This window comes from Hyaena hyaena, unplaced genomic scaffold, assembly GCF_003009895.1.
Source record: "Hyaena hyaena isolate Hyena2069 unplaced genomic scaffold, ASM300989v1 scaffold_153, whole genome shotgun sequence".
Taxonomy (NCBI): Eukaryota; Metazoa; Chordata; class Mammalia; order Carnivora; family Hyaenidae; genus Hyaena; species Hyaena hyaena.
Window position 1 is genome coordinate 118,519 of NW_024080785.1, and position 20,903 is coordinate 139,421.

The 20,903-nt window shown below is 42.0% G+C and overlaps 1 protein-coding gene across 2 annotated transcripts in view; it reads left to right on the forward strand.

The window, feature by feature from the left end:
- Positions 1-526: 526 nt before the first annotated feature.
- NPSR1 (neuropeptide S receptor 1) overlaps positions 527-20,903 on the forward strand; it is a 149,881-nt gene continuing 129,504 nt past the window's right edge. For both annotated transcript variants that reach the window (XM_039239152.1, XM_039239153.1), the window contains exon 1: positions 527-682. In XM_039239152.1, coding sequence (XP_039095083.1) covers positions 527-682 — 156 coding nt within the window. The remainder of the gene's footprint in view (positions 683-20,903) is intronic.

Sequence of the window (20,903 nt, forward strand, 5' to 3'; positions counted from 1 at the left end):
GTATCGCAAGTCAGAAGGAAGCACAGCTGAAGCAAATGCATAATTATGATTTCGTATCAGAACGTACAAGACCTGAATTAATCAGTCTGCTGTTGAGTCCAAGTTCCTGTAGTGTTGAAGCTGGAGCAGAAGTGGGGGGTCCATCCTGGAAGTTAAGGAAAGCATAGCCAGGCAGGGAGGCCTGTCTCGAGAGCCAAGTGAATCGCTGTTGGCGGGATCTCCGACCTGCCCTGGGTCGAGGCCCGGCCATGGGCGGGCGGGACTTGGGGGTGAAGAGGCTGTGCGGGCTACTGAATCATAACTGCTGAGGAGAGAGCAGCAGGAGGATCCTCCCTGCCGTCAGGCAGAGCTCTTCAGGGAGGTGGGCTCCGGGAGGGCTCCATGCCTCTGCTCAGCCGAGCTCCAGCCAGAAGCCTCAGGAGGCAGAGCCGGTGCAGAACTGCAGCTACTGGCCAGCTCTCAGAGGGGGCTGGACTCTTCCTGGGCTGCAGGCGCGGGGACAGCCAGGCTCAACTCAACCCGAGCCATGCCCGCCAACCTCACGGAGGGCAGCCCCGACGCCAGCGGCTCCAGCGGCACCACGCATGCCCCGGACACTTCCCCAGCCCTCTGCACCGCAACGGTGACTTTCACTGAAGTGGTTGAAGGGGAGGAGTGGGGCTCCTTCTACTACTCCTTTAAGGTAAGTTTCCTGCTCTGCAATCTGAATGGATTTTAAATGAGACAAGTGGAATTTAAGAGACACAGTTAAACTATCATTGCCAATACCGTGAATGGGTAGAGTTTGTTTTCCCCACGGAAAAGAAAAAAGAAAAGAAAAAAAACTCAATGAGCCAAAGCAAGTTTTTCATATTGTCCAGAGACCTATAGTGTAGTTTATTCTGAATACTGGTCTTTTGTTCTTCTGCTGCTGCTGCTGCTGCTGCTGAAAACATGTGAATCTTGAGTAGCGTTTATGTTAACTTCATGCCTAAGAGTCTGCAGAGTGGATGATCTCCACCCCCCCTTTCCTTAGATAAAAGCACTTTTAATTAATTCTATAGTAGGGCTTGAAATGTTGCCTGTTTCTTGTAGGGGTCACTGCTGTGAGTTTTCTGCTAGGAACATCAGAGGTGTGGAAAGCCCACATCCCCCAGGACAGTGCCTGATGTAACCAGGGACTTTATTGGTAAGGAGTGGACCACACTCGCTTTTTGATCCTATGCTTTGAAATCAGTGAGAAATAGATTCTTTGACTGTAGTTTGTGGTGCCATAGTTTGCAACAAGTTGCCTCCCAGAACAAAAGCGGAATCAGACTTTGGTGAGTATCACCTTCAAAGCATCCAAGGGTTATATTGAGGGAATGACCCTCCTTAAAATAATCTTGCTCCCTCTTTTGCAACAAGATTGCGGGCAGAGACAGCATCTGGAAAACGACAGCTCTCTGCTTCCTGCATCAGAATACAGGGATGGCAGGGTATTTATTTCACACGGTGCCTGAAAGTGCATTAAGTGATGGCAATAATTCCCAGGTCTCCAACTGGTGTTTTAAATCAAAAAGGAAAATACTTCAAAAAAAAAATCCTAGCCATTTCTTTTTAATCCTCTGGGTGTTCTTGAAATGATTTCACTTTTACCCACAAAGTAGAATTACTGTAACATCCACCTCTCTACCGGAGCTTTACTTCTCTGCAAACACTCAAAATAAAACTTCCAGCAGGGAGCAATCCTGGGAGGCAGCCTTGTGCTCCTCAAAAACCAAGAGACAAAATAACAAAGCAGAGCCTGAACGAGTCACGTAGGCTGGCTCCACGGGACCCAGCGCCTCAGAACACACATGCACACACACTGCCCAGCCGCCCAGCTCCGTGGCAGGAAATAGAAACTGAAATTGGAGTTTGTCACCAGTTACCTTTGACTGAATAATCCCCCTTTATGAAATCAGCTTGCGGACCTGGAGATTCTGTCTTGGAGAAGCAGGCTCTGTGCACTCAGGAGACATACACACAGCTCTTTCTCAGTGACACTGCTTCTGAAGCCTCTTTTGTATTTATAAAACATGACAGCAAACAGGATGAGAGAATGGCCATTGCAAAAGGGATAATAGTCAGCAATAAGGCAATAATCAGTCTCCCCTGAAATCTCGTTTGCCACTTTTTGAATCTAGCTCCTAAGCGGATATTTTGAATATTCAGACAACCCCCCACTGGTTCTCTCTTGGTGTTTATATTCTGTACTAGCAACATCATCTCTAGGCACTAATGAGAATTACGTCCCTTTTTTTTTTTTTTTTTATCTCATTCCTTTTCATGTTTGCCCTCAAACAACTGGACCACTGGACAAGGAAAGAAGATAAAAGAGAGGAATTGTTTATCCAGGAGCTTAGAATGTTTCATTTTTTGACCCATGCAATCATTGACTAAAACAGTGATTGGTAGTTACAAGGCAGTCAATGGTGTTTGTGGGAGCCTGGCTGAAATGTTTCAGGGATTTTTTCCCAGGGATCTCTTTGAACAAGGCAGTTCTGTTACATTGTCGATTCAGGAACAATGGTGATGCAAACCTTATTAATTGATCCTCTTATTTCACATACTTATCAAGAAGAAAGCCAGAACTGCCCCTCTTTACTATCTCCCAAATGTCTCCTTTTAGTCCCCGTTCTCTACCAAAAACAGTTAATAAATATAAAAATGGTATCAGCAATAAAAGTAGAACCAACAGCAATAGGAATAGCCTTACATCTCATTTGCCTTGGGCTTTCTTGATCCCAGGAATCTTTCTAAAGGACTTCTGTGAAGTATCTCATTTAATTTTCCCAAACTGTGGTGTATCTTTTCCGTCTGGAATTGCCTTCCACCTTCATCTGTGTTTATATAAATTCCACCCACTCTTAAGTATCCTCTTGAATTGCTTCCTCCTTGAAGCCCTCCTTGACTCATCTCTGGTTCCAGTAGTGCCAAGGAGTGTAGCTGTCTTCTTGCCACTTACTGCTACTTCAGTATGTGTCTAGGAGATTCTAATAGTCATTAAGCCCCTTGAGGGAAGGGAATGCTTGGTTTTTGTGTCCTATTCTCCAGAAACCAGCTAGACATACTCAATAAATGTTTACTACAGAGATGAAGTGTGGTATTCTGTTTCTGTAACCTGCCCACATTTTGTCAGACTGGGTAATAGAAAGCTTGCTTGCTCCATAACAGAATCGGAGGGGGACTGGGAGTTATCTTGTTAACCATGACTCTAAAGGCAACCCCTGCCCGGTCTTGTCTCTACCCTCTGTACTGGCCAAAGTCCTTCTCTGCATGAACATTCAAATCATCCGTATCCCATTTCTAAGCCAAGGCGACCAAGGTAAGTTATGGATTCCATTGGGTGGGGTGTGGACTTAGTTGTGGTGCCATAGACTAGCACCTAGTACTGATTTGGGCCTGAGAAACCACACCCCCCGTGTTACAGCCTTATAGTCTTAACAGTCTTGTGCAGTCCACACACATGGGCATCTGCCTTAGTTTCCTGCTTAGCATTCGTGTTCTCCTCTGAAGCCCAAAGCTCTCTTGGCAGGAGATAAGTCGTCCTTGTGTAGATCTGGTTAGCTTTTCCTTCCACAGGCTTAGAGCTTTTCTTTCCTTCCCATTTCCACCCCCAAAATCTTGCCACCACTCCCCACGACTCTAACCTACTCTGCCATCCAAACATGTCCTTGGATATAGGCAGGAAGGTTAGAGGTGAGTTCACCACCCCCTTTCTCTATCATTGGCTTCGTGCTACCAATCCTTTGTGGTCCTGGATTCAAGGTTCCCAGCTCAAGCCTCGGTTTCTTTCATAGTTTCCAATTTCAAGGTCCCATCCACTCCATCTCTTCAGTTCTCGGCAACAGCACTAAACTCTACCAGAAATTCCCTAGGAGGGTGTGACCTGGCTAATCAGAAAGTGAATGGAGGAGGTGAATATAAACCTGTCCAAGTGGAAGACAAAGATGAAACTCTTCGTGATAGCCTTTCCTTTTGCCCTTGAAGGCACTAGCAATGTTTCCTGTATCTCTTAATGATGAGAAAATTAATTCAAAGTAACTGGGAGACAGAAACCTGTCTGAATGAGTAAATTGGCAAAATTATGAAATAATGCAAATGAACTCATTTTTTTTTATCACTCTCAGGTGAGGGAAGAAACATCAACCAAGATTGCTAAATATTACCTAATGACAATCTTTTATTGAATCTCCTTCGGTGGGTAGTTACAAATGATATGCCATTAGTCTAACTATTGTTTATACGTAAATGGTTGCTGCTAAGTGCTTGAGTGTGATTGGACATGTTTTTTCCCCCTTTGTTCACACAATCTCTTGCCTACTGTCTTACAGTTAATATTCTTAATACACCTTTCTTCCTTTAGTACAACAAAAGCAAATTCTAGTTCAACTCATGCCCTTCTTATCTCACAGGAGGCTTTAGCAAGAGCTCAGTTGAAAAATGTTTACATAGACTTGCTTGTTTTCACTGTATTTCAGTTGACAGTTCATTTCTGAGAACTTGACCTACCTACTAAGTACCAGCATTTTCACCTCAAATGACAGTACCTGTCATTTCAGCTTCTTTTTGTCCTGTACCACCTCTTCGGGACTTGTTTGTCTCCTTCCTGTCTTGGATGCCAGGGCAGTGTCAGAGGTGCCCTTCCTGGAATCCAGGAGCCCTCGGTCCCTGACCTTTCCATGTGATCTCCTGGCAGATGACAACAAAGTCTTTACCTTCACATCATGCATTTGTGTTTGCCTTTCTATGTGGTTTCACTCAGTGCGTTCCTTTTCAGTACATTCATACAGTTGGATATGTGGCTGTTCATAAGAAAATGACAATGAGTTTTGCTCAGTTAAATAACTGTTAAGGGTCTGCTATTTATTGCCTGTCTCTGCTATGCAAACCCAGCACTGCACTTTCCACACCCCTCTTGGGTAGACTCTACCTCATTCAATTTTACTTTGTGTCACTGAGAAAGACACAGATGCTGCTGGTTGGTTCCTGGGGGACGTCCTGCAATTCCCAAGCTGTGGACTCTGGTTTGTGAGAAAGGAAAAGCTGTTCTCTTTGCGTTACTAACACATCTGATGGCAGGAAATATGATCTTCATTCATTCCAAGTGACCTCAGAATTGCGGTTTCTCAGCCTCTGGAGGGCTTTCCCATTTTCTGACTCAGGGGATGTGTCTGGGCTCTTGGGATGGTGTCTCTATGGTGTGATCACATGTGTGTGATGGGGGTGAGGGTAGGGATGCAGCCCAAGGAGGGATCTGGGCAAGCCGGCACCAGCAAAGACGAAAAGCCGTGTCTGGCTTACAGAAGTGGACACCCTTGTTCCAGACCCTTGTTTGGATCCCCATGGGGCCCAAGTCAAGTCAAGACTGCACTGCGTTTGGAGGCGGGGTACCTTTGTCACATTTCCTTCAGGAACACAGATGTCTATACCTCCCTCTTTCCCTCTCTCAATCCCGGCTAAATTTTTGTGTCCTCCCCTCCCAGCTCCAGGCTGTGGGAAACACAGTGGCATCGTCTCTGGTGCTGCCTCTACCCACGTGGCAATCATGTCTGTACCATTCCCCTCCCCCCCCAACGATAGCTGGGAAAATCCCCCAGAGACTGCCATTTCCGGGTTCCTATACAGTAAGTGGATTTCAGTGCCCTTTGAATCCTGTGCTCCCAAACTCAGAGGGTGTTATCTCCTCTTTGTTCTGTGCTGGCCTTTGGAGGAGGCAATCCAACACCCTCTCATCAGAATCTACCCTTCCTCACATGTTATACCACTGTTGTGCTCTTACTGGCCTTCTCCATCAGCCTTTCTTTATGGAGGGGAGACAGGCTGCACTATGTTTTTCCCAACTCATTATTCCAAGCTTTCTGCTCTGGATGTTCAAAAGACAAGGGGAAAAGCCATTTCTTTTCAAGGTATTGAAGATATCCTCCATGAGGCATTTTTTTAAAAGCCTGACTTGGACTTGTTTCTGTCTGCCCACATTGATAATACCCTGAGGCCAGATGGGATACAGCTCTCTGGCAGCCTGGGCTAGGGAAGGACCTATCAAAGGAGTAGGGAGGACCACATCCATTTATGTTTCAAAATGTCACCCTGTCGTCCTGTTGATGTAGTGGATAAGAATGTTTGGAGCCATGTACTCAAGTGGTCAAGAAATGTAACCTCTTTCTTCTCTAATTGAACTTCACTTTTCTCTATCGCTCAATTGACCTGATTGCAGTAGTGGCTTAGTCAGCCCCAGGTAAACGCAGGCTCTCAAATCTTCCCCATCCTGTTAGTGAGGCACAGCCTCTAAAGCCAGACTGCTGGGGTCAGGTACACGTTCCACCACTACCTAGCTTGCGTTAAGCAGTTCACCTCTACTTCTGCCATGGTGTCCGTGTCGAATAAATGACACGAATAGTTAAGTGTCCTTCAGAGGACTGTTGTGACAAGTCAAGTGACAGAATGCTTGTGAAACCTTTCACAAGAGTGAGTGGCCTAAAGTGTTCAAGAAATGTTAGCTATTCTGTCCCCAGGAACTGGTTGTTTTAGTCTTTTCTAAAGCTACTTTCTGAGAGATGAGGAGCCACCATTCTCTATGGAAGAAACTTTTGAATATTCTCAAAGATATTACTGCAGTCGAAGCCCTTTAAGACAGTTTTAATATGCATTAAGTCCTCAATCGGTGGTGGTGAATTGAGCTGTTTCTTTTCTCTCAATTAGACCATGAAAAATGTAGAGTCAGGTATTTAAAGAAGATTCCATTTCTTACTTTATCATCTTGATATAATATCTAATTTTTATGTATGCAAGCTTAATGGCCCACTACAAGAAGGGCTATTTATTGAGATGGGAAATTATGCCCTAACCAGCAGAAGAAAGAATAGCTTCTACTGTGGCAAAAAGATTTTCTGGGCCACAGGATGGCAAAACCACCCAAGGTCATGATGAAGTCATTAAGGAGTAATCCTCAGGCTTGTCTTTTCTTTTTCTTTCTTTCTTCCTTTTTTTTTTTTTTTCTTCAGACTTGGGCAATATTGGCAGCTGCTTAAAAACGCTGGACCTCTTACACCTGTCAGCACTTTACAGTCCACAGCATAATTTACATGATTTTGTTTTTGACCTACCATCAACTCTAGGAGAGTTTAAAATAACATTCTTATATTTTAACCAAAGGTGGACATGAAATCTGAGAAAAGGTAAAGGTGTGAATTTCCTAATACATTAGAAAGAAAACAAGAAAGAAGAAAAAAGAAACAAGATTCTGCTGCTGATTTTAGTCAGGATAAGTTAGGTTCTGCAACAAAAAAAACTAAACTCTGGATATTTGTGGTTTAGCACATTAGAGCTTTCTTTTTCTCTCATATTCCAGCTGCAAGCAGGTCAACTTGTAACTCTGCCTTCTAGAGCAAAATGGTTTCCAAGAAAGAATGCAAACTTTTCCTTATCTGTTCTGGCCTGAAATGGCACATGACTTTGACTCAGTTCCATTGGCAAGAAATTAATTAGGTGACAGGCATGGGAAATGAAGCTTTATGGAACATCCCCAGTGGGGGGAGCATAGTGTACTGCTTTAAAGCTTGGTGTGATCTTCACCTTCTATAGGATGAAACCCAAATTCTTGGGCCTGATCTGAATATGTTCATAATCCCCATATGTTATGTAAGTTACGCATATGAACACATACATTCACACACACACACACACACACACACCACCACCACCACTACCACACACTAGATGTCAGTCGTAGAAGGATAATTCTAGATCCCACTTCCCTAGCATAGTGTCTAACACATAGTAGAAAAATGGTCAGGAAATAGTTTGTTGAATGAAAGAGCACATCAAGAAGTAGTTTGTCACAGGCGCCTGGGTGACTCAACCCGTGAAGCGTCCCCCACTTGATTTCAGCTCAGGTCATGATCTCATGGTTTGTGTGATTCAGCCCCGGGTTGGCTCCAGCATGGAACCTGCTTGAGATTCTTTCTCCCTCTCTCTTTTCCCCTCCTCTGCATTCTCTCTCTCTCTCTCTCTCAAAATAAATACATAAACTTTTAAATAAAAGAAATAGTTTCTGTCACAAGTTTATTCTTAAGGTCTCAAGAAATTAATGTGAACATATAAGAATGGAGAGAGTCTTAATCCTTATACCATAAGCCCTTGTGTTTGAGTGTTAAAGGTACTGTGATCTGGGGGAATTCCTGACCGCAGCACAAGGCTGAATGACAGGGAAGCGTGTGTAGGTAAATCTTTAGACCTGAAGCAAACAACATCCAAGGTCTAACTGTACTTCTTTTGATGCTACTAGCTCTGATTCTGCCTCCGAGGCCTGCAGCCCATCCATCTCTGAGCCCCAGAACATGAAGCAGGTATTGGGAAAGGCAGATGTTAACATTCACATCCCTGCTCTCCATTAATGTGTTCTGACACCTGATTATAGAAGTTCAGCCATAGAGATCTTCTGCGAGGTACAGGGGGCTAAGGGCGCCATCTGTGGACAATAGGACCTGCTGCGATGGGGTGAATGGGTTCCGCTCTCTCTATTAGAATCTCAATCAAGCAGCCACACATGATTCCTATCTGCTGCCTCTGGTCACTGCCCAGCAGAAATTGTGTCTGTCCTGTGAACAGTGAGACTTCAGCTGCTTTCCCAGGAGAGGACCATATAGTAGTTACCAAAAAAGGATGTTCATGGTCTTAAAGGGCTGGCCAACTCATGCTTTCATTCAACAAGTATTACTAAAGTGTCTTCAGCCTTTTAAAACCTACAGATAAACATAAATATTTCTCGCTCAATTTGATTTAAATTTTAAAATAAAATATTGTATCAAAAAATGTCAAAAGTGTAAATACAATAACACAGAATGCAATCTTTTAAACTATATTCTTTCCCACCCCATATAGTATGTTAACCTTTGCCCCAACAAATTGAGAATCACAGATTGGTTTGACAGAGCATTACCTTGGGCACTGGGAGTTCAGAGATGAAAGAAACCAGTATCTTGCCTTTGGACAGATTAACAGACATTTAGTCAGTAATTATAAAGGAAGAGGTTGCAGTCCATCAAAAAAAAAAAAAGAGAAGAAAAGATGGGGAGGGCAGGCAGGGAGTTGTATAAACAGATTTGAAAAGAAGCATTTCTGCATAGAAAACCAAATAGACCTCGTAGAAGACAAGTAGAAGGGAAGCTTCAGGTTTAGATGAAAGAGTTAAGTAAAAAAGACCCAAGGGAATCATTAGACTAAACAGTATGGTTTTTTTTTTCCATATCAGCAAGAAGATATTTATAGAGTTTTATTAGCAAAAATGTTAACAGTGAAAACTAACTTGAGAGAGGTTAATCAGGCTGCAGGGTGCTGGACGGACTGTAGGGAAAGGACCTTGGGGACAGAGTCAGTTATGATACCCTAATGAGAGGTGTCAGTGCTCAAGGAAGGATTGTCTTGTCTGAGAGTGGGGACAAAGAAGCGAGAGGCCACCACACTGGGTCACAGGCAGGGTTCGGGGAATCAGAGAAAGCGGGCTGAGGCAGAGAAGGAAGATGATGAGGGGGGGTTAAAATTGATAAGTTGATCCCAAAATGTATATGAAAAGGCAAAGGAAATTGAATAGCTGTAATAATTCTGAAGAAGTATAAAGTAAGGGGACTCACACTAGGTGGTTTACAGACTTACTGTCAAGTTCCAATGAGGTACTGAGGGAACGCTAAACATCCAGAAATGGAAAAGAAATAAGCCCACACATATATGGTCAATTAATCTTTGACAAAGGTAAAAAGCAGTTCAATGGAGACAGGAAAAATAGTGCTGGAACAAATGGCTAGCTATATGTAAAAAGTGAACCCCTACCCAAACCTTACACCTTATAAAATGTAACCCCAAGTGGATCATTTACCTAAGCGTAAAACCTAAAACACCTAGAAGAAAAGACCGGAGAAATTTTTTGTGACTGTGGATGGGGCAGAAATTTCTTACACGCAGCACTGAAGACATAACCCATAAAAGAAAAAAATTCGATAAATATGACTCTATTAAAATTAAGAACTTCTGTAATTTGAAAGATGCTATAAAGAGAATAAAAAGACTGGGGGCCCATACTGTTTCAGTCAGTTGAGCATACAACTCGATTTTAGCTCATATAATAATGTTGCAGTTCATGAGTTCGAGTCCAAAAAAAAGGCTCTGCACTGACCATGCAAAGCCTGCTTGGGATTCTGTCTCTTCCTCTCTCTCTGCCCTTCCCATGCTCATGATCGCTCGCTCTCTCTCTCTCTCTCTCAGAAAATAAATAAGTAAAATTTAAAAAAAAGAATAAGAATACTAATTACATACTAGGAGAAAATATAAATAGCATATATATCTAATAAGTAATTTGTATCCAGAACATGTAAAAAATTCTTAAAGCTCAATAATAAGAAAAAAAATCTCAATTTAAAAATATAACAAAAGTTTTGGCCAGACATATCACCAAAGAAAATGCACAGATGGTAAATAAGTACATGAAAAGATGTGGAGCATCTTTAGTCATTAGGGAAATATAAAATAAAACCACAATGAAATAACACCACACGCTTATTAGAAGGGCTAAAATAAAAATATACTGACTGTATCAAGCACTGTCAAGAATAGGAAGCCATTAGAATCATCATACAGTGCTGATGACAACATGGTAAATACACTTTGGAAAACTTTTTGCCATTTTCTTATAAAGTTAAACATACATTTATTGTATAAGCCCTATAAGCCCCAAATCCTACTCCTGGGCATTAACCCAGGGGAAATAAAACATGTCTACACGAGAGCCTGTATGTCAATAATTACACTGCCTTCATTTGAAGGTGGCAAAAAGCAGAAACAACCCAGGCATCCTGCAGCTGGAGAATGGATAAACAAACTGTAATACACCCATTCAATGGAATATTACTTAGTAATGATAAGGAATAAACTTACAGATACACAAAACAACATGATGTATTTCTTCTTCTTCTTCTTCTTCTTCTTTAATGTTTTATTTATATCTGAGAGAGAGAGAGACAGCGTGAGCAGGGGAAGGTCAGAGAAAGAGGGAGACACAGAATCTGAAACAGGCTCCAGGCTCTGAGCTAGCTGTCAGCACAGAACCCAATGCAGGGCTCGAACTCACAAACTGTGAAATCATGACCTGAGCCAAAGCCAGACACCTGACTAGGTGCCGCTATAACCATCCTTAAAATCAAGATATGAAATAGTTCCAGCATTCAGAGATTCCCCTGTGCCCACTGTAGTGCCCACCCCAGCCCATGGCAGCCACTCTGCGCACCCCCCCACACACTGTGTCTCTGTCTCAAAAATAAATAAATATTAAAATTTTTTTTTTTAAAAAGGCTGGTTATATCTGTCAAAGCTCACAGAACCATACACCAGTAGGGTGAATTTTCTTCTGTAGAAATTATACCTTAATAAAACATTTATTATCTAGAGTTTTACATTGTGACTTTAGTTTTCAACCAAATGTGTTTCCTTTAACAATCATAAATCCCCAAATGACAGCATAATGGAAGTATAGCTGAAGCCTCAGGAAGACCTGAAACAGGATCTAGATTCAGAAGATGAGTACAGAGTTCAAGATAGATGAGCCTCCCAAAGCAGCAAATATGGATCAAAATGCACAGAAAGATGAAAGTCCCACTTCACACAAGCCTTTACTCAAATGTCATCTCCTCAAGAGTCTTCTTCGACTCCTATGATATTGTATCACACATCTGTGCATGAAACGATGTTCTGTGACTACCAAAGCTTCACCTTGTTTGAGCATGCCTCTTCAGTGTCAACAACCTTATGGGCCTGATTAGACCCTCAGGGAGGCTTGAGGAGTGAATGGACTCCATTGTGGACTTTAGATAGGTATAAAATGTTGACAAAGAACTCAAGACACAGCTCTATGAGTGCTTTACCAGGGTCCTCTTTATTCTACTTTACAAATAGATATCAACCATTAGCCATTTAGTATGAATCTTAAGTATAGAATAGCCGGTACTGGTAAGATATAATGATGAAGCTTCCCAATTCTGGAGAACATCAACAGATTTGTGAAAGGCACTGAATGAGCCTGGGGAAGGCAAAGGTGTGCTCGAGAACAGACGCTGAATGGGCAGTGCTATATGGTTGACCCCATAGCTAATATCAAATCTCTTCTCACTTTCCCAGCTAAATACTCACTGTCCTAGCCTCCCTAATGGTTAAAAGTAGCTCAGTTTGGGAAACTTAATTGGAAAAGCCTGTGAGATTTCTGATAAAAAGTTTCTCCTTTTCTGATAAAAGGAGAATGTTATGGCTGGCCTTTTATTTTTTCCCTTCTGTCTGCCTTGAATTGTGACACAGTGCATGGAGCTGCAGCAGCCACTTTGTGACCACAAGACAAAAGTCAAGGCAAGTTCAATGAGTCAAAGACAGCAGCCACCTACCTTCAGATGTCTTATTATAAGAAAAAAATGTTTGTTTAAGTCACTCTTAAGTAGAATTTCTTTTATTTTTGAGCTGAGCAATTTCCCAATAGATACAAAAAACAAGTGTAAAACTACATGCTTAGAAGCCAGGGCCATGAAAAAGGGCCACAGAGAATCAAATAGACATTTCATTTCTTTTATTCCACATTTGATTGGTACAAGGGGTTGGCTAAGCTCAGGTTTTCTCATGCTGCTATTATCCAGATTACAAAGGCATTGAATAGAGTTTTATAAACATTGATTCAGACTGAATCGTACGTATCTGAGTAACTAAGAAAATGTCTCTCTCCTTTCCGAAGGAAAAAAAGCCTTAAATTTTTCAGACTGATTCTCCACATTTTGGATAATGACGGTGTTATTCACTTGGGCAATTTTATGAAAAAATACTAAAAGCGCTTTTAAAATATTATCTTAAAAAACTACCCAAAACATTAGGTCATTTTTTCACGACAGCTCAACAAGAAGATTTTCTATTCTTCCTAAAGTGTAAGGAATCATATCCTTTCCTGACACTTTAAAAGAACCAAGAAAAGTGTGAGACATGGACCCTGAAACCAATTCCATGCTGTGCAATCCGGAACACCTCACAGAGCTGCTCTCCCCTCATGTAGCTTTGCCATGGGAGCCAAGCAATGACTACTTCACCACAGGATGCTGAAGTAGGGAAGGAACCCATTCTCATGTGAAAGATGGATTTCGGGGGATAAAAAGAGGAAGGCAGTCATGGAGGAGTTCTACTCCTTAATCTCCTATGAGGGTGCCCCCAAGCTGAGAGCCCGTGAGCAGCGAGGGAAGGCTAATGCCCTGCCCCCTTGAAAGCCAACCTCCCAGGGGGCACCTGGGTGGCTTAGTCGGTTAAGCGTCCGACTTTCGCTTAGGTCATGATCTCGCGGTTCGTGGGTTCGAGCCCCGCGTCGGGCTCTGTGCTGACTGCCAGCTCAGAGCCTGGAGCCTGTTTCAGAGTCTGTCACTCCCTCTCTCTCTGACCCTCCCCTGCTCACCCTGTCTCTCTCTCTCTCCTAGAAATAAATAAAACATTAAAGAAAAATTAAAAAAAAAAAAAAAAAGAAAGCCAACCTCCCAGGCTCTTCACCACCCAGATTCCCCACCCACCCATACTCTCCACTCTCCCCAGTTCTCCACCCTCTCAGATTCTCCACCCACCCAGATTCCCCACCTTCCCACACTCTCTACCAGGGTGTTCCCCCATTACAACTAGGCAAATAAAGCAGAAACTTCCAGGGATTCTTCCCGCATTTGTGTTTCATTTTTGGAAGGAAAGAGACTGTTCTCTCAGAGACAGAAGTAGGTGGTTGGAGAGGAATACGAAGGAAGCGTAACCTTGACACAAACAATAGCTCCGCTGTCTGCTCTCATACCGGCCCGCCCAGGCATTCAGCTTGGACCTTACACGCTCTGCTTCAAAAACTTTTTTTCTCCCTCTTTTCCCTATAGTCCTCCTTCCATCTAAAAACATTCTTCCCCAACAAGCCGATTCCAAGTATCAGCATAAAAGCCTTTCTGAGTACAGGAGTCGTTTCCCTGTGAAGCCACAGCCTCCTTAACCTTCCAAGGCTATTTGCATTTTAAAGAGGATTTTGTTTAACATAAACAAACCTCTGCTCTCTGAGCATCCTGGGCAGAGATAGTCAAATCACAGGGTCTGGAGGAGTTGTTGGAGTTCCTTGAAGAATCTACAGCGAGAGGGAAAAGGGTTCCCCTTGATTCTTCTTCCTCTGGCTCCCAAAGGCTTTTGCCCGGTCCCTCTGCTGGGCTGGAGCCCTGATTCACCCAGGCCTGCAAGTTTCCAGGCTCTGCATCTGATAAGAGGTCTCCCCACGGTACTTAGAATTCTGTTCACGTACAGATATTGAGCCGAAGTCTTTGCTCAAGGACCATTATTCACAACTCATAATTTAATAAAAAATGAAATGGAATATTGTTAAGGCCCAAATGCAAGTTTCCTTCCTTTCATCTGGTATTGTGGACTATTGCCCTTGGCAACACATCGCAATCTATGCAAATAGAAGATATTCTTTCAACTGAGGATAAATTTAATTTTCCTTCCAATGCATTATTTCCTTTTGAGGATTTTTTTTTGGGCCTGGGTTGAGATAAAAATGCAAAAGGTATTCAAGAATACCGAAGCTACTTGCCCCTAATCAAACTTAGGATAACTTGTTGAATGCTAACTGCCAAGCACTTTGTTTTCCCCATCAATTATTTCATTTTCTCCTTCATTACTCAGGTGAGGCTGGGGCACGGTGTGGCAACAAGGAACCAGGTATTATCAGAAAACTAACGTTCTGTCTACGCGCTTCCTGCGCGCACGACATGTTTATTACAGGTTAACAAGGAGCCCCTTGCTTATGGCAGTCACTCAGGGACACGGGCCGATGGAGGCCCCGTCCCAACACGGGCTGCCATGATACCAGGGCCAAAAGACAGACAGACAGAAACTGTGAACCCTGCCCTGGCTCTCTTAGCTGCTACCCAGAAATGACACACGTCACTTATGCTCACAATTCATTGGCTAAAGTCGCTTCATGGTCAGATCTAATATCAATGGGAAAAGGAAAGAGCCTCCTCCCTCTGGGAAAGGCAGGGGCTGTGGGTGATCGGAACTGCTGTGCGCTCCCATAACACTGAAACAGGCATTACTGTCCCTGATTTACAGACAGAAAAGGTGAGGCTCATAGAAGACAAACTCACAGAATAATCAATTGTCTACAAATGTAGACAGACCCTGTCAGATCTGGTTCAGAAGCACATGCTTTCTCCACCATAACAGAACCCCCCAAAGATGTTCCACAGAACTCTAATTACGTGGACTGTGGGCAAAAAAGCCTGGGAAAATGCACATATTATATATCCCCACATATAATGGAGTAGCCTATTTAAGTTTCTGAGAAGTCTTACAGTAAAGAAACCAGTTTAGTTCTGCTTAATCAGAAGTTCCCAAATTTATTTGACCACAGAACATTATGATGTCACCTCTAATAATACGCCATGGCGACAATGGTCCCTGGAATACACCTCAGAAAATTCTCTGCCACACCATGTTCTTTGCCCACGGAACCCGTAGAATAACTTAGCAGAACCACCTTTTTTGGCAGATGAAGCCCAGAGAGGTAAAGCCACCTTCCCAAGGTCACACAGCCAATAAATGATAGAGGCAAGACAGAACTGTAGTCTCTAGCTATCTAAGTCAAAGCTCCTGGTTGGCTTGTGAAAGGATCATGAATATACGAGGATACTTTATAAAATGAAAAGCACTAACTAGTCAAATTTAATCATTTGACATCAATTCTTGATACTTAGAACTACTGAAATATATAAAATACTTGAATAAATAAAAAAACTTGCAGTGCTTTAGGAGAGGAAGGTTAAATTGTATGAAGATGTCAATTCCTCCCTAATTACCTTAGAATGTTTAAAGCAATTGTAGTCAAAACTTCAATGTGATTGCTTTATTTTGACAAAATAATGCAAAAGCTTGTAAAAAACAGGTGAGAAAAATGAAGAGATTTTAATATAAATGCTAATGAGGAAGAGGGATTTTTCCTATCGGCTCTTAATAATATAAATCTTCATTAAGCAAAAACATTTCAGAATTAGCACAGTAACTGGCATCAATAATAACAATAATTTGACCTAAAAATAAAGTTCTTATGCATAAATGAACTTAATACTACAAATAAACTACAAAAAATAGGAAGAAGGAATGCATATTTTAGCAATAAAAGTAAAAAGTGTGTGGGTGATGATTCTTACATCATATAAGGTTGTAAGATCAAGTTCACTTGGAGGCGCCAGGGTGGCTCAGTCGGTTAAGCCTCCAACTTTGGCTCAGGTCATGATCTCATGGTTCGTGGGTTCAAGCCCTGTGTCGGGCTCTGTGCTGACAGCTAGCTCAGAGCCTGGAGCCTGTTTCAGATTCTGTATCTCCCTCGCTCTCTGACCCTCCCCTGCTCATTCTCTCTCTCTCTCTCTTTCTCTCTCTCTCTCTCTCTCAGATATAAATAAAACATTAAAAAATTTTTTTAAAAGATCAAGTTCACTTGGGTTTTGAAATGAAGTTTTTACAAAATAGCTAGACAAAAAGTATAATTATCAGACTGATTTGGGGAGGAGCAAGAACTCTCTCAGTTTAAAAATAAAAATTTTAAGGGAAACAAATTTTGTTGAGAAAATTATCTGCAACAAAACTAAATATGTGTCCTATCATAGATGGTAATAATACATAACTGTATGACAAATATAACATGTTAAAGCCTTTAATATATAATGGGAATGTAGGAGAAAAAAGACATTTCTAATGGTAAAGGGGGCAAAAGAAATAAAAATAATTTTAGATTAAATCCAGAGTTAAAAGGACATATAAAATATTGTGGCTAGTGTCTGAACAATACAAACTTAACAGTGAAACATATCAAATTGGCAAAGATTGAAGAAAAATACTATGTAAAGCATGTGACCGTTCTATAAAACTGTTACGAGAATAAATAAGGACAATTTTAAGTTTTCTGGAGAGCAGTTTGGTAATATACAGCAAGTCTAAACAATATATCTGCACTTGAATTTAATAATTCTGCTTGGAGGATTGAGCCATAAGAATACTAAAGAAAAATTCACAGAAAGTTTGGAACATGGTTTTATGTATTAAGTTGTTTTGTTCAGTATGTATCTGGTAGTTGAAGAGTAAAATTATGATCTAACCACAGGATGGAATATTACGCATCTATAACAATCATTGTTTTCATTCAATGCTAATGTTTTTTAAAATCATGATAAACTCTGTAGATAATATATTCTGAGTAGATACATACTCAGAAAATATGGAGGGAAATATACCAAAATGGGAATGTGAGAAATTCTCCCTGGAAAGTGGGTTTTGTCTTTGTTCTTTAATTTTTTCTACAGCAAACACCGATTACTTTTATTATCAGAAACAACAAAATAATCATATAAAATACATCGTGCAGACTTTTAAATATATTTTGCACATTGTGTTTCCATAAGAGCAAATGAAAAGATTAATTTTTTTTTCCTGCAGAAAAATCTGCAGAGAGGTTCTACAAGGCATCTGTGAGCAAGACACCTTTGTGACAACAAAGTATGCCGAAAAGAGAACGTACTGGCCCCAGAGGCTCACACGTGGAAGGGTCTGGGGAAATGCCCATGTCTCTCTAGTAATGACCCATGTGTATGGGGGAGGGATGTGGTCTCTAAATAATTAAGGTTACGCTTTCAGAGTCACAACCGGGCTCTGGAATTTAGTGGGAGCAATGCTGCGATTTTCCCATTTCATTTCTTTCTCCTGTCTCTTGCATCGCTCTTACAATTTCTCCACACTCCAACCCCCAACTGAGATTTTAATAGTGATTTCTGGATTATGTATGCACCCTGCGAAATTATCTGTTCCTTTGAAAATCCACTTTTCCAATCCTGCATCATTTTCCTATCATCGTTGGGATAGGCTGAACCACAAAGTGTTCTTGAACTTCCATCGTAAGAGGAGTAGGAAGGTGATTTAGACAGAGGCAGGCATCGGGCTAGAGGATCAATCTCTAGAGGACTCATCCCTGCAGGGGTAACCAAGGCTGCTGAGTATAAGTCCAAAGTGATATGGCCAAGCCCACCAACATCAAAGAGGCTGAGGTGGGAGTGATGCTTGCAACTAGGCAGGTGATTCCATCTGTCGGCCTCAGATAGGCTCGCATGGAATGACTGATGAGAGGTGGAGGGGTTAGTGTCCGACCGTGGGCCGGGAGGGCTTGCAAGACTCAGAGAACATCTAGGAGAGCCAGAAATGCAGACGAGGGAAGGAGAGGATGAATGGAAACCAAGGCAGATGACCAGCTGTATGAATCGAGTGCATGCTAATTCATTAGCCTTTTATACTCTGTTGACCAACCACCCAACTTGGGTGCCCAGAAAGTGAAGTCACCAGGAGTTCAGTATGATCTCCCTGAAATCCTCGTACTGAATGCCTCCGGTGCCCCTGTCTGTTACCCATTCTCATCTACTCCATATCCTGGCCTCATGTCTCCTCTTCCTCATCGTTTGCTAAGTCCTCCCAGTTTCTTTTAGCTGCTTGAATGTGAGCCTCCTAGATAGACTTGTGTTGCGGACGAAATGACACAAAGGACAAGACACACACAAAAGACAGACACAGACACAACTCCGGCCGGAGGAACAATTCCACACAAGCCCCTCTTGCGGTTTATTTTATACCCCGGTAACTGGATACAAACTGAAATCTACAAGATGCATTCCTTTACCAATTAAGGGCCAGTAGCCAAACACATTTCAAGGACAGCGGGGAGCAAAGGGAGGAAGCGACCACAACATGTTTACTTAGAGGCCTGCCCACAATTCCCGCCTTCTCCTTACTTCTAAGGAGGGCATGTTCCCTCGTTTGCGAGCGGACCATTAAACTTGGATATTGTGTGCAGGCCTCCTGGCAGAGCATCCTGTTTGCAGGCATGCTTTGCCCAGGCAGGGAGCCCCGTGTGCAGGCACATCCCCGCGTCCCTAACCACGCTTTCTTGTGGTCACTGTCGGGCTCCCACAACTTGAAAGTACAGATTGAAAGTATCAGAGTCTGAACTGCAATGGGCTTCCAGGGGGAAACGTACCTTGGACACTTTACCCCATTTATTAGTACCTCCGGGACAGAAAACAAGTTTCCGGAGGATTTTTAAAATTATGTGGATCCTCAGGAGGAATAGTTTTTGGTATATTACACAGTAATTACTTTAGTTTCTACTACATTGTAGATATTTGGACCTAATTTATCCAAATGTTAACTTTTTTTGTTTTAATTTTTTTAAATGTTTGCTTCTTTTTGAGAGAGAGAGACAGAGTGTGAACGGGGGAGGGGCAGAGAGAGAGGAAGACACAGAATCTGAAGCAGGCTCCAGGCTCTGAGCTGTCAGCACAGAGCCTGATGTGGGGCTCAAACTCACAAACTGTGAGATCATGACCTGAGCAGACGTCAGACACTTAACTGACTGTGCCACCCAGGTAACCCCAATGTAAGGTTTATTGTTTGTTTGTTTGTTTGTTTAATTTCAAGGGTCTACGGCTCAAATAGCAATTTAAATGTTCATCTCAGGTCTAGGTACAGAGGTGGAACTTAATTTGTTTGTTTAACAAATATTTATTACTACCTAGACCTGCAGCCCCGTGGGTTTTCAAATGATTTCTAATATCTGTAGTCTGGTCTATTATGGGAATTCAGATGGAATCTCAGAGTTTAATTGCCCCAAAACTACCCATACACCCTATTTGTGATTAATTGAGAGGTCCTCTCATGATCCAAGAATGAGTCACAAGAAAGGACTCACACTGAAATGAATGTGGGGCACTGGTATTTCTGTTGCTGGTGGAATTCAAGGATTCACTATTGACCAAAGAGCTGAATCACGCAGTCCATGCAAATGCAGTCCCACGCTACCAAACCTTGATTGAAATGAGAACAATTAGGCAACGGGAAATGAACATTGTTCATTAAACATGAAGTATAACCCATGGCAGTAGTGATAAAACACTCCAGACCAATAAGTAACCCTTTCTTGTCAGAGTAGAAAGAGCTGATGCAGTTATTCAATATGTCCTGGAGGCTAAACTGAGAAATAAATGTTAGACGGTGAATCACTTCCCTGTGGAGGCCCAATGTGAAGGAGATAAAATTGTCTTCTGTCACTTATGATGGTGGTTGAGAGAGGTAGGGCAAAGGCAGTTCAGACAATGAAGACACTTCTAGATGGAGAATTTATTTTTCTCTTGGTAGTAAGTTCTCCTGACTCGGGACAAAGATCTAGAATGGACCTTGCCCTATTTTTTAAAGAGTTGCTTTTCAGGACACAGGTCCAATTTCTCATTATTAAGCCTTCCATTGCTCTGTGACCACTCTTAATGTTCATAAGTGGCCCCTATCTGTCCTAATAACCTGAAAGGTTTCACCTTCTTTCACGTATACTATTGCCAGGCATTCTACTCTTTCCTTGGCTACTTCTACTCATCTTTTTCAGACTCAATTCAATATTAATTTCTCTAAGATACACCTTTTGGCCAGCCATGACCAGTCTCTCCTCAAGTTCTATTACGTGTCCCTTATGTGGAATTCTAAAAAACCTCCATTATAGTAGCTCACATTAAGTTTTTTTACATATATGCCTCCACCATCAGACAGCGAGTTCCTTGTCTTAGCCTTCCTTCCTTCATCAAACTATGTTGAACTTTAGTACTAGATTCTCAATAAATGCTTGTTGGCTTGATTATATGGAAAGCAAACCAGGAAGTTTGTATTCACAGCAACATGATTTCAAGAACAGTTTTCCACTTCTGGTCTGAGTATCATTTCTATATATATATATGTATATGTATATATATATATGGCCTCCCTTTAGAGCCAATGTCTTACCCTCC